The 11,116-nt window shown below is 47.6% G+C and overlaps 2 protein-coding genes across 3 annotated transcripts; both read right to left on the bottom strand.

The window, feature by feature from the left end:
• Positions 1 to 791: 791 nt before the first annotated feature.
• On the bottom strand, positions 792 to 4,662 carry LOC139586556 (class II histocompatibility antigen, M beta 1 chain-like). The gene is made up of 6 exons (XM_071420067.1): positions 4,651 to 4,662; positions 4,295 to 4,619; positions 3,398 to 3,505; positions 2,271 to 2,303; positions 1,566 to 1,598; positions 792 to 1,477 (listed from the first exon to the last, which is right to left on the bottom strand). Exons 1-6 carry the CDS (start codon positions 4,660 to 4,662, stop codon positions 1,467 to 1,469), a joined length of 522 nt encoding a protein of 173 aa, XP_071276168.1. The 3' UTR covers positions 792 to 1,466.
• Positions 4,663 to 4,803: 141 nt separating this feature from the next.
• Positions 4,804 to 10,929, bottom strand: LOC139586566 (HLA class II histocompatibility antigen, DM beta chain-like). 2 transcript variants are annotated; one of them, XM_071420084.1, is made up of 4 exons: positions 10,469 to 10,929; positions 10,081 to 10,436; positions 8,615 to 8,902; positions 4,804 to 5,149 (listed from the first exon to the last, which is right to left on the bottom strand). In XM_071420084.1, the coding sequence occupies exons 2-4, from the start codon at positions 10,277 to 10,279 to the stop codon at positions 5,001 to 5,003; spliced, it is 636 nt and encodes a 211-aa protein (XP_071276185.1). In that variant the 5' UTR covers positions 10,280 to 10,436; positions 10,469 to 10,929; the 3' UTR covers positions 4,804 to 5,000. The 2 variants fall into 2 exon arrangements, with proteins under 2 accessions (XP_071276185.1, XP_071276184.1); XM_071420083.1 differs by having other exon boundaries at positions 10,081 to 10,929.
• Positions 10,930 to 11,116: the final 187 nt, after the last annotated feature.

The raw sequence follows: 11,116 nt of genomic DNA, 5'->3' as shown, positions 1-11,116 counted from the left end.
GGGGCAAATGGGCGCTTTAGAGGGGTAAAAACACGAGCAGAAGTGACAAAAAGGTGACAAAAAGGTGACAAAGAGAGGACACAGAGGTCTGAGGGTGACACGCGGGGGGAAATGGCCTCTCACGCGTGGACGTGGAATGGGAGGACACTCATTATGCGAGGCCGAGGGGGGCTGACCAATCATGGCTAGCGGAGTATGTGACGTCAGGAGTTGCTAGGAAGATTTAGGCGGGACCACCCCCCCTGTGGAGTCACTTTGGGGGACCCCAAAATTGACCCCCCCAGACCCCTCCGCACCCAAAATCTCCCAAAATTCCTCTCAAAAATGCCAAAAAAATCCCCCCAAAATCCCCCAAAAATCTGCCCAGAAAACCACCCAAAAATTTAAAAAAATAAATTTAAAAAAAGCAAAAAATGCCCTAAAATCAGCTAAAAATCCCCGAAAATATTCCAGGATTCCTCCCCAAATTTTCTGAAAAAATCCCCCCAAAAATCCACACCAAAATTCCAGAAAATCAACAAAAGACCCCCAAAAATCAACCCAAAATCCTCCCAAAATTCCCCCTCAAAATAAGAAAATAATCCCCAAAAAAGTCCCCAAAATATCCTCCCAAAAATCCACCCTAAAATTCCCCCAAACAATTTTTAAAATCCCCCCAAAAAATCTCAAAATAATCCCCAAAAAATCCCAAATTTCCCCCTCAAAACCCCAAAAAAATCCCTCTAAAAATTCCCAAAAATGCCCCCCCAAAAATCCCAAAGAAATTCCAAATAAAAACCCCAAAACCCCCAAAATTTTCATCACTTTTATTTTTCAAATTTGGAAATTTTGGGGTTTTCTGGGGAGATTTTTTGGGTTTTAATGGGAATTTTAGGGGGAATTTGGGGAGGGATTTGGGGGAATTTTAAGGGGGATTTTTGGAGTTTTTTGGGGTTTTTAATGGGATTTAAGGGGGATTTTTTGGGATGGATTTTGGGGGAATTTTGGGGGTTTTTATTGGGATTTTTTGGGGATTTTGAGGGGATTGGGGGGAATTTTTTGGAGGGGATTTTGAGGGGTTTTTATTGGGATTTTTTGGGGATTTTGGGGAATTTTTTGGGGGGATTTTGAGGGGTTTTTATTGGGATTTTTTGGGGATTTTGAGGGGATTTTGGGGAATTTTTTGGGGGGGATTTTGAGGGTTCTTTGGGGGATTTTTTTAATTTTTAATGGAATTTTGGGGTGAATTTTTGGGTTGGATTTGGGGGATTTGGGGGGGGTTTAGGAGGGATTTTTGTGAGATTTTTTTTGGTTTTTTATGGGATTTAAGGGGCATTTTGGCGATTTTTTTTAAGGTTTTAAAATGGGATTTTTGGAGGGATTTTGGGGGGATTATTAAGGGGATAATTGGGGATTTTGGGGTGGATTTTTGGGGTGATTTTCAGCATTTTCAGGCCCCCGTCGCCATCACCGTCCTGGGAGGTTCCTCAGATGCTCCCTGGGAAGGGAAAGTGACAAAAAATGGGGAAAAAAAGAGGAAAAAAGGGACAAAGGAGGTGCCAAAGGTGATTTTGGGGGTCCCTCACCTGCGTAGGTGTCACCGGGGAGGGGGGCGTAACCTGCAGGGAAAAAATGGGGCAAAAATGGGAAAAAATGGGGAAAAATGAGGTAAAAATAGACAAAAAAAGGGAGAGAAAAGTGGCAGAAAGGGAGGGAAAGTGAAAAAAGGAGAAAAAAGGGGCAAAAAAGCAACAGAAAGGGGGGGAAAGGGAGAAAAATGAGCAAAAAGGTGAGAAAAAGGGACAAAAATGGATAAAAAGTGACCAAAAATGATAAAAAAGGGACAAACAGTGAAAAAAAATGGAGAAAAAAGGACAAAAAGCAACAAAAGGGACCAGAAAGGGGGGAAAGGAGAGGAAAATGGACAAAAAATTGCAAAAGGGGATGGAAAATGACAGAAAAGTGACAAAAATTGATAGGAAGGGAGAAAAAGCAATAAAAATGAAGAAGAATGGAGAGAAAAGTGGGAAAAAAGGACAAAAAATGAGGAAAAAGGGAGAAAAAAGGTGGGAAAGTGACAAAAAAGGGACAAAAGTAACGAAAAATGAAGAAGAATGGATGGGAAAAGGGGAAAAAAGGACAAAAAATGAGGAAAAAGGGAGAAAAAAGGTGGGAAAAGTGACAAAAAAGGGACAAAAATGAAGAGGAAGGGACAGAAAAAGGGGGGGAAAGGACAAAAAAAGGAGAAAAAGTGACCAAAAATGACCAAAAAGTGACATTGGGTCTCTCACCTGTGCGGCTGCCACCAGAGAGGGGGGTGTAACCTGGAGGGAAAAAATGGGGTAAAAATGAGATTAAAATGAGAGAAAAGTGGACAAAAAGCAACAAAATGCAAGAAAAATGAGCTTAAAAGTGACCAAAAGTGGCAAAAATTGAAAAAAAAGACCAAAACCAGCATAAAAGTGATTAAAATGACATAAAATGACATAAAAGTGACATAAAAGTGACAAAAAAACGACCAAGACCAGCATAAAAGTGATAAAAGTGACAAAAAGTGACAAAAAAATGACCAAAACCAGCATAAAAGTGATAAAAGTGACATAAAAGTGACAAAAATTGACAAAAAAAGACCAAAACCAGCATAAAAGTGATGAAAATGACATAAAGTGACAAAAAGTGACAAAAATTAACGAAAAAATACCAGAACCAGCATAAAAGTGATAAAAGTGACATAAAAGTGACAAAAAGTGACAAAAATTGACAAAAAATGACCAAAACCAGTATAAAAGTGATAAAAATGACAAAAAGTGACAAAAAGTGACCAAAAAATGACCAAGACCAGCATAAGAGAGATAATAGTGACATAAAAGTGACAAAAAGTGACAAAAATTGACAAAGAAAACGACCAAAACCAGCATAAAACAGATAAAAATGACAAAAAGTGACAAAAATTGATAAAAAAATACCAGAACCAGCATAAAAGTGATAAAAATGACATAAAAGTGACAAAAAAAGACCAAAACCAGCATAAAAGTGATAAAAGTGACAGAAAGTGAGAAAAATTGACAAAAAAATGACCAAAACCAGCCTCAAAGAGATAAAAATGACATAAAATGACATAAAAGTGACAAACAGTGAAAAAGCAGGGACAGAAAAGCAACAAAATGTGACAAAAAATGACAAAAAAGCAACAAAAAACAGCATAAAAGTGACAAAAAGTGACAAAAAAGCAACAAAAAACAGCATAAAAGTGACAAAAAGTGACAAAAAAGCAACAAAAAACAGCATAAAAGTGACAAAAAGTGACAAAAAAGCAACAAAAACCAGCATAAAAGTGACATAAAAGTGACAATAAAGTGACATTAAAGTGACATTAAAGTGACATTAAAGTGCCACCTCAGTGTCCCCCCATTGTCACCTGTCCTGAGGTAGCGGCAGAGGCCGAAGGTGAAGAGGAGGAGCCCCAGGAGCAGCGCCAGCGCCGCCAGCGCCACCATGAGGGACAACCTTGGGGACAATCCTGGAGCTGTGGGGACGAAAATTGTTAAAAAAAGTCAAAATTCACCCCCAAAAATTAAAAAAAAAAAAAAATCCCCATAAAGTTTTAAAAAATTTTAAAAATCCGTCCAAAATCTTCAAAAAATCCACCCAAGATTAAAGGAAAAAACTCAAAAATTTGTTTAATTCCCACAAAGTTTAAAGAAATCCACCCAAATTAAAAATTAAAAAAAAAATCACCCTCATAAATTTTAAAAAATTCCCACCAATAATTCAAAAAATCCACCCAAAATTCAAAGAAATCCAACTAAAAATTCCATGAAATCCACCCAGAAATTTTAAAAAATCCATCCAAAATTAAAAGAAACCCACCCCAAAAATTTAAAAAAATTTTTTTAAATTGAAATTAACCCTAGAAAAATTCCCCAAAAAATCTCTAAAAATCCCCAAAACCTCCAAAATGCAAAATTAAAAAGAAATTTAAAAAAACCCAGAACAAAACAAAAAAATCCTCAAATAATTGTAAAAAATGCACCCAAAATGAAAAAAAAATCAAAATAAACCCTCAAAAAATTCCCAAAAATCCCAAAACCTCAAAACTAAAGAAAATCCTAAATAATCCCAGAAGACAAACCCAAAAATCCTCAAAAAATTGAAAATAAATTGTAAAAAACGCACCCAAAATTTTAAAAAAATCGAAATAAACCCTCCAAAAATTCCCAAAAAATTCTAAAAAAATTTTTTAAAAATCCCCAAAATCCCATAAAACCCCAAAACCCCCCAAAATTACCCCAAAAAGCCCCCGAAATGTCCTCACCCCACGTGACCCTGAGGGGCTCCTCCAGGCTGGGGTGCAGCGCCAGGCACTCAAAAGTGTCCCCGGATGCCCCCGGTGGCACCTGGATCGTCACCTGCGCCCGGAAGGTTCCGTCCCCCACCGGCAGCGCCTGGGTTTGTTCCAAAGCGTCCCCGACGGCGTCACCGACGATGTCCCCAGAGGTGTCACTGACGATGTCCCCAATGTTGTCCCCAATGATGTCCCCGTTGCGGAGCCACTTCAGGGTGATGTCGGCGGGGGAGAAGCCCCAGGCGTGACAGACCAGGGCCAGCGCGGGGCCCGAGCGCTCGGGGACGATCTGCAGCTGTGGCGGCGCTGGGGGGACATTTGGGGACGCTAAGGGACATTGTGGAGGTGGCTTTGTGTCACCAAAATGGTGAAAAACAGGCTCAAAATGGCTCCAAAATGGTGAAAAATGGGTTCAAAATGGCCGCCAATGTCCTGAGGGGGTTACCAAATGTCCTCCTCAAAATGGCCGCCAATGGGATCCAAAATGGCCGCCACTGTCACCAAAATGGCCCCAAAATGGGTCCAAAAGGGCCGAAAATGGTCCCAAAATGGTCCCAAAATGGCTCCAAATGTGACCCAAGAGTGTCCCCAAAAGTGTCTCAAAATGGCCCCAAATGTGTCCCAAAATGGCTGCCAATGTGCCTCAAAATGGCCCCAAAATGGCTCCAAATGTGCCTCAAAATGTGTCCCCAATGTTGTCCCCAATGATGTCCCCGTTGCGGAGCCACTTCAGGGTGATCTCGGCGGGGGAGAAGCCCCAGGCGTGACAGACCAGGGCCAGCGCGGGGCCCGAGCGCTCGGGGACGATCTGCAGCTGTGGCGGCGCTGGGGGGACATTTGGGGACGCTAAGGGACATTGAGAAGGTGGCTTTGAGTCACCAAAATGGTGAAAAACGGGCTCAAAATGGCTCCAAAATGGTGAAAAATGGGCTCAAAATGGCCGCCAATGTCCTGAGGGGTCACCAAATGTCCTCCTCAAAATGGCTGCCAATGTGTCCCAAAATGGACTCAAATGTATCCCCAAAATTGTCCCCAAAATGGTGAAAAACGGGCTCAAAATGGCCACCAATGTTTTGAGGGGTCACCAAATGTCCTCCTCAAAATGGCCGCCAATGGGCTCCAAAATGGCTGCCACTGTCATCAAAATGGCCGCCAGTGTGCCCCAAAATGGCCGCCAGTGTGCCCCAAAATGGCCGCCAGTGGGCCCAAATGTGCCCCAAAATGGGCCCCAAAATGGCCACAAATGTGTCCCTAAAAGTGTCACCAAAATGGTGAAATATGCTCAAAATGGCCCCAAAATGGTGAAAAATGAGCTCAAAATGGCTGCCAATGTGCCTCAAAATGGCCGCCAGTGGGCCCAAATGTGCCACAAAATGGTGAAAATGGGCTCAAAATGGTGGAAAATGGGCTCAAAATGGCCGCCAATGTCCTGAGTGGTCACCAAATGTCCTCCTCAAAATGGCCGCCAACGGGCTCCAAAATGGCCGCCACTGTCACCAAAATGGCCGCCAATGGGCTCCAAAATGGCCGCCAGTTTCACCAAAATGGCCGCCAGTGTCATCAAAATGGCCGCCAGTGGGATCCAAAATGGCGGCAAGTGTCATCAAAATGGCCGCCAGTGGGCCCCAAAATGGCCGCCAGTGTAAACAAAATGGCCGCCAGTGGGCCCCAAAATGGCCGCCAGTGTCATCAAAATGGCCGCCAGTGTCATCCTCAAAATGGCCGCCAGTGGGCCCCAAAATGGCCGCCAATGGGCCCCAAAATGGCTGCCAGTGTCATCAAAATGGCCGCCAGTGTCATCAAAATGGCCGCCAGTGGCCCCAAATGGGCCCCAAAATGGTGGAAAATGGGCTCAAAATGGCTCCAAAATGGCCGCCAATGTCCTGAGGGGTCACCAAATGTCCTCCTCAAAATGGCCGCCAATGGGATCCAAAATGGCGGCAAGTGTAATCAAAATGGCCACCAGTGGGCCCCAAAATGGCCGCCAGTGTAAACAAAATGGCCGCCAGTGTCATCCTCAAAATGGCCGCCAGTGGGCCCCAAAATGGCCACCAGTGTCATCAAAATGGCCGCCAGTGGGCCCCAAAATGGCCGCCAATGGGCCCCAAAATGGCCGCCAGTGTCATCAAAATGGCCGCCAATGGGCCCCAAAATGGCCACCAGTGTCATCAAAATGGCCGCCAATGTGCCCCAAAATGGCCGCCAATGGGCCCCAAAATGGCCGCCAGTGTCATCAAAATGGCCGCCAGTGTCATCAAAATGGCCGCCAGTGGCCCCAAATGGGCCCCAAAATGGTGGAAAATGGGCTCAAAATGGCTCCAAAATGGCCGCCACTGTCCTGAGGGGTCACCAAATGTCCTCCTCAAAATGGCTGCCAATGGGTTCCAAAATGGCCGCCACTGTCATCAAAATGGCCGCCAGTTTCACCAAAATGGCCGCCTGCGTCACCAAAATGGCCGCCAGTGGGCCCCAAAATGGCCGCCAGTGGCCCCAAATGGGCCCCAAAATGGTGGAAAATGGGCTCAAAATGGCTCCAAAATGGCCACCAATGTCCTGAGGGGTCACCAAATGTCCTCCTCAAAATGGCCGCCAATGGGTTCCAAAATGGCCGCCACTGTCATCAAAATGGCCACCAGTGGGCCCCAAAATGGTCACCAGTGGGCCCAAATGTGCCCCAAAATGGGCCCCAAAATGGCCACAAATGTGTCCCCAAAAGTGTCCCCAAATGTCTCCCCAAAATGGTGAAATATGGGCTCAAAATGGCCCCAAAATGGTGAAAAACGAGCTCAAAACGGCCACCAATGTCCTGAGGGGTCACCAAATGTCCTCCTCAAAATGGCCGCCAATGGGCTCCAAAATGGCCTCCAATGGGCCCCAAAATGGGCCAGAAATGGTCCTAAGGTGGCCTCAAATGTGTCTCCAAATGTGTCCCCAAATGGCCCCAAAGCAAAAAATGGTCCCCAAATGGCCCTGAAATGGTCCCAAAATGGCTCCAAATTATCTCCCAAATGTCCCCAAAAATCCCCATTGTCCTTAATGTCCCAAATGTCCCCAAAAGTCCCCGATGTCCTTAATGTCCCAATGTTCTCAAGTTTCTCAGATGTCCCCAACACCCCTAATGTCCCCAACGTCCCCAACGTCCCCAATGTCCCCAAAACCCCCCATGTCCCCAACACCCCCAATGTCCTCAGTGTCCTCAATGTCCCCAATGTGTCCCCAATGTTCTCAAGGTTCTCAGATGTCCCCAACACCCCTAATGTCCCCAATGTCCCAAACGTCCCCAATGTCCCCAAAACCCCCAATGTCCCCAAAACCCCCCATGTCCCCAACACCCCCAATGTCCTCAGTGTCCTCAATGTCCCCAATGTGTCCCCAATGTTCTCAAGGTTCTCAGATGTCTCCAACGTCCCCGATGTCCCCAACATCCCCAATCCCCTCAATGTCCCCAATGTCCTCAGTATCCTCAATGTCCCCAATGTGTCCTCAATGTTCTCAATATCTCCAAATGTCCCCAATGTTCTCAAGGTTCCCAGATGTCTCCAATGTCCCCAATGTCCCCAATGTCCCCAACGCCCCCAACACCCCAATGTCCCCAAAACCCCCCATGTCCCCAATGTCCCCAACATCCCCAATGTCCCCAAAACCCCCCATGTCCCCCATGTCCCCAACACCCCCAATGTCCTCAGTGTCCTCAATGTCCCCAATTTGTCCCCAATGTTCTCAAGGTTCTCAGATGTCTCCAACGTCCCCAATGTCCCCAACATCCCCAATCCCCTCAATGTCCCCAACACCCTCAACGTCCCCAATGTCCCCAATGTCCTCAGTATCCTCAATGTCCCCAATGTGTCCTCAATGTTCTCAATATCTCCAAATGTCCCCAATGTTCTCAAGGTTCCCAGATGTCTCCAACGCCCCAATGTCCCCAACGCCCCCAACACCCCCAGTGTCCCCAATCCCCTCAATGTCCCAATGTCCCCAACGTCCCCAATGTCCCCAAAACCCCCCATGTCCCCCATGTCCCCAACACCCCCAATGTCCTCAGTGTCCTCAATGTCCCCAATTTGTCCCCAAAGTTCTCAAGGTTCTCAGATGTCTCCAATGTCCCCAATGTCCCCGATGTCCCCAATGTCCCCAATGTCCCCAACATCCCCAATCCCCTCAATGTCCCCAATGTCTCCAACACCCCCAATGCCCCCAACGCCCCCAATATCCCCGATGTCCCCAATGTCCCCGATGTCCCCAACACCCCCGACGCCCCCGACGTCCCCGATGTCCCCGATGTCCCCTCACCTCTCAGCGGCGGCCACACCCTCCTGGGCAGCTCCAGGCAGAGCCGCCGGCGCTGGCGCAGCCGCTGTCCCCACCTGCTGTCCCCGTTCAGCACCTGCGCCAGCGCCTCCCCGAGTGTCCCCAAGGGTCCCCCCTCCTGGCAGGGGCCGGCGCGGGGTCCCCGAAGGTCCCCGCACACCAGGGGCATCTTGGACAGGGCCACCAGCACCTCCTGGGAGCCCTTGGTGGCCAGCAAGGAGCCATTGGTGGCCAGCGAGCACCACGAGGCCACCTGCAGCACAAACGGGGCTAAAAGGGACCAAAAAAATTGGATTTTGGGGTCGGTTTTTGTACATTTTTGGCGCAGTTTTTGTGGCTTTTCGGCGCGTTGCTGGAGGGGGGTTTGGGGGTTTTTTTTAGGATTTTTTTAGGATTTTTGGGGGATTTTATGGGATTTTTTGTGGATTTTATGGGATTATTTTCTGGGATTTTTTGTGGATTTTTTGGGATTTTATGGGATTTTTTCTGGGATTTTTGTGGATTTTTTGGGGATTTTTTTTCTGGGATTTTTTTGTGGATTTTTTGGATTTTATGGGATTTTTTTTTCTGGGATTTTTGGTGAACTTTTTTGGGATTTTATGGGATTTTTTCTGGGATTTTTTGTGGATTTTTTTTTTTGATTTTATGGGATTTTTTTCTGGGATTTTTTCGGGATTTTTCAGGATTATTTTGGATTTTTTTAGGGGTTTTTTGGTGATTTTTTGTGATTTGGGGGGGATTTTTAAAGGGTTTTTTGAGATTTTTTGGAGTTATTTGGATTTTTGAGATTTTTTTGGGATTTTTAAGATTTTTTTCTGGGATTTTTTTCGGGTTTTTTTTGGTTTTTTGGTCTTTTGGGATTTTTGGAGGATTTTTCTGCGATTTTTGGGGGTTTTTTTAGGACTTTTTTCGCCCTCCCCAAACTCTCCAAATTCCCGATTTTTCACCCCAAAATCCGCCCCCCACCCCCCCCATTTTTTAGCGCGGATCCCCCCCGACCCCCCCTCATCCCCAACTTCCCCTTTTCCCAAATTTCCCCAAATTTTCCCCAATTTTTTTCCCGCCAAAACCCCACCGGGCGAAGTCCCCCACCTCAAACCTTTCCCAAATTCCCAATTTTTCACCCCAAAATCCGCCCAGATTTTTTAGGGCGGATCCCCCCGACTCCCCCCTCATTTTTAACTTCCCCTTTTTCTAAATTTCCTCAAATTTACCCAAATTTCCCCAAATTTTCCCTTTTTTTCCCCCCTCCAAATCCGCTTCCCACAAGGCGCAGCCCTTCCCAAACTTCCCCAAAATCCCAATTTTTCACCCCAAAATCCGCGCCCCTCCCCCCAAACTTTATAGGGCGGATCCCCCCCTGACCCCCCCCCTCACTCCCAACTTCCCTTTTTCCCAAATTTCCCCAAATTTTCCGCTTTTTTTTCCCCCAAATCCGCGCTCCTCACCCGCTCCGGGAGCGCCGAGCGCCGCCAGCAGCAGCGGCAGCGGCAGCATCGCGAACTGGGACGAACTGGGACCAACTGGGACGAACTGGGACGAACCGGGACCAACTGGGACCAACCGGGACCAACTGGGACCAACTGGGAGGGACTGGGAGGGACTGGGACGAACTGGGAGGTGTTTTTGGGGACATTTTGGGGGCATTTTGGGGCAGCCAATGGGAGCGCGGGGAGGGCGCGCGTCATTTGTTGCCGGGTAGGGCTGGGCTGGGAGAGGACGCGAGAGGGACTTGGAGCGAACTGGGGTGGACTGGGAGGGACTGGGAGGGAACTGGGAGGGATTGGGGTGGACTGGGAGGGAACTGGGACAAACTGGGAGGGAACTGGGAGGGACTGGGATGGACTGGGAGGGACTGGGAGGGACTGGGAGGGACTGGGAGGGAACTGGGAGGGACTGGGACAAACTGGGAGGGACTGGGAGGGACTGGGAGGGAATGGGAGGGAACTGGGACGGACTGGGGTGGACTGGGAGGGAACTGGGACAAAGTGGGAGGGACTGGGAGGGAACTGGGACCACTGGGAGTGAATTGGGAGGGAATTGGGAGGGACTGGGAGGGACTGGGAGGGACTGGGATGGACTGGAAGGGAACTGGGAAGGACTGGGACAAACTGGGAGTGAATTGGGAGGGACTGGGAGGGACTGGGACAAACTGGGAGGGACTGGGAGCCACCCCAGGAGCTGGGACTGAGATCAGGACCAGGACTGGGATAAAACCCGGACCGGGAATGGGATAAAAACCGGGACCAGGATCAGGACTAAAACCAGGACCTGGATCAGGATCAGAACTGGGATTGGAACGAGGATCAGGACTAAAACCCGGACTGGAGCCAGGACAGGACCAGGATCAGGATCAGAGCTGGGATTGGCACCAGGATCAGGACTAAAACCAGGACCAGAACAGGGACCATGATCAGGATCAGGATCAGGACTAAAACCTGGACCAGAACTGGGACCAGGATCAGGATCAGGACTAAAACACGG

The sequence above is a fragment of the Agelaius tricolor genome, unplaced genomic scaffold, assembly GCF_023055355.1.
Source record: "Agelaius tricolor isolate 1412-34295 unplaced genomic scaffold, bAgeTri1.0.p SCAF_124, whole genome shotgun sequence".
In the NCBI taxonomy this organism is placed as follows: domain Eukaryota; kingdom Metazoa; phylum Chordata; class Aves; order Passeriformes; family Icteridae; genus Agelaius; species Agelaius tricolor.
Note: the sequence above shows the minus strand (reverse complement) of the source record. Positions and strands in the feature narration are given on the sequence as shown.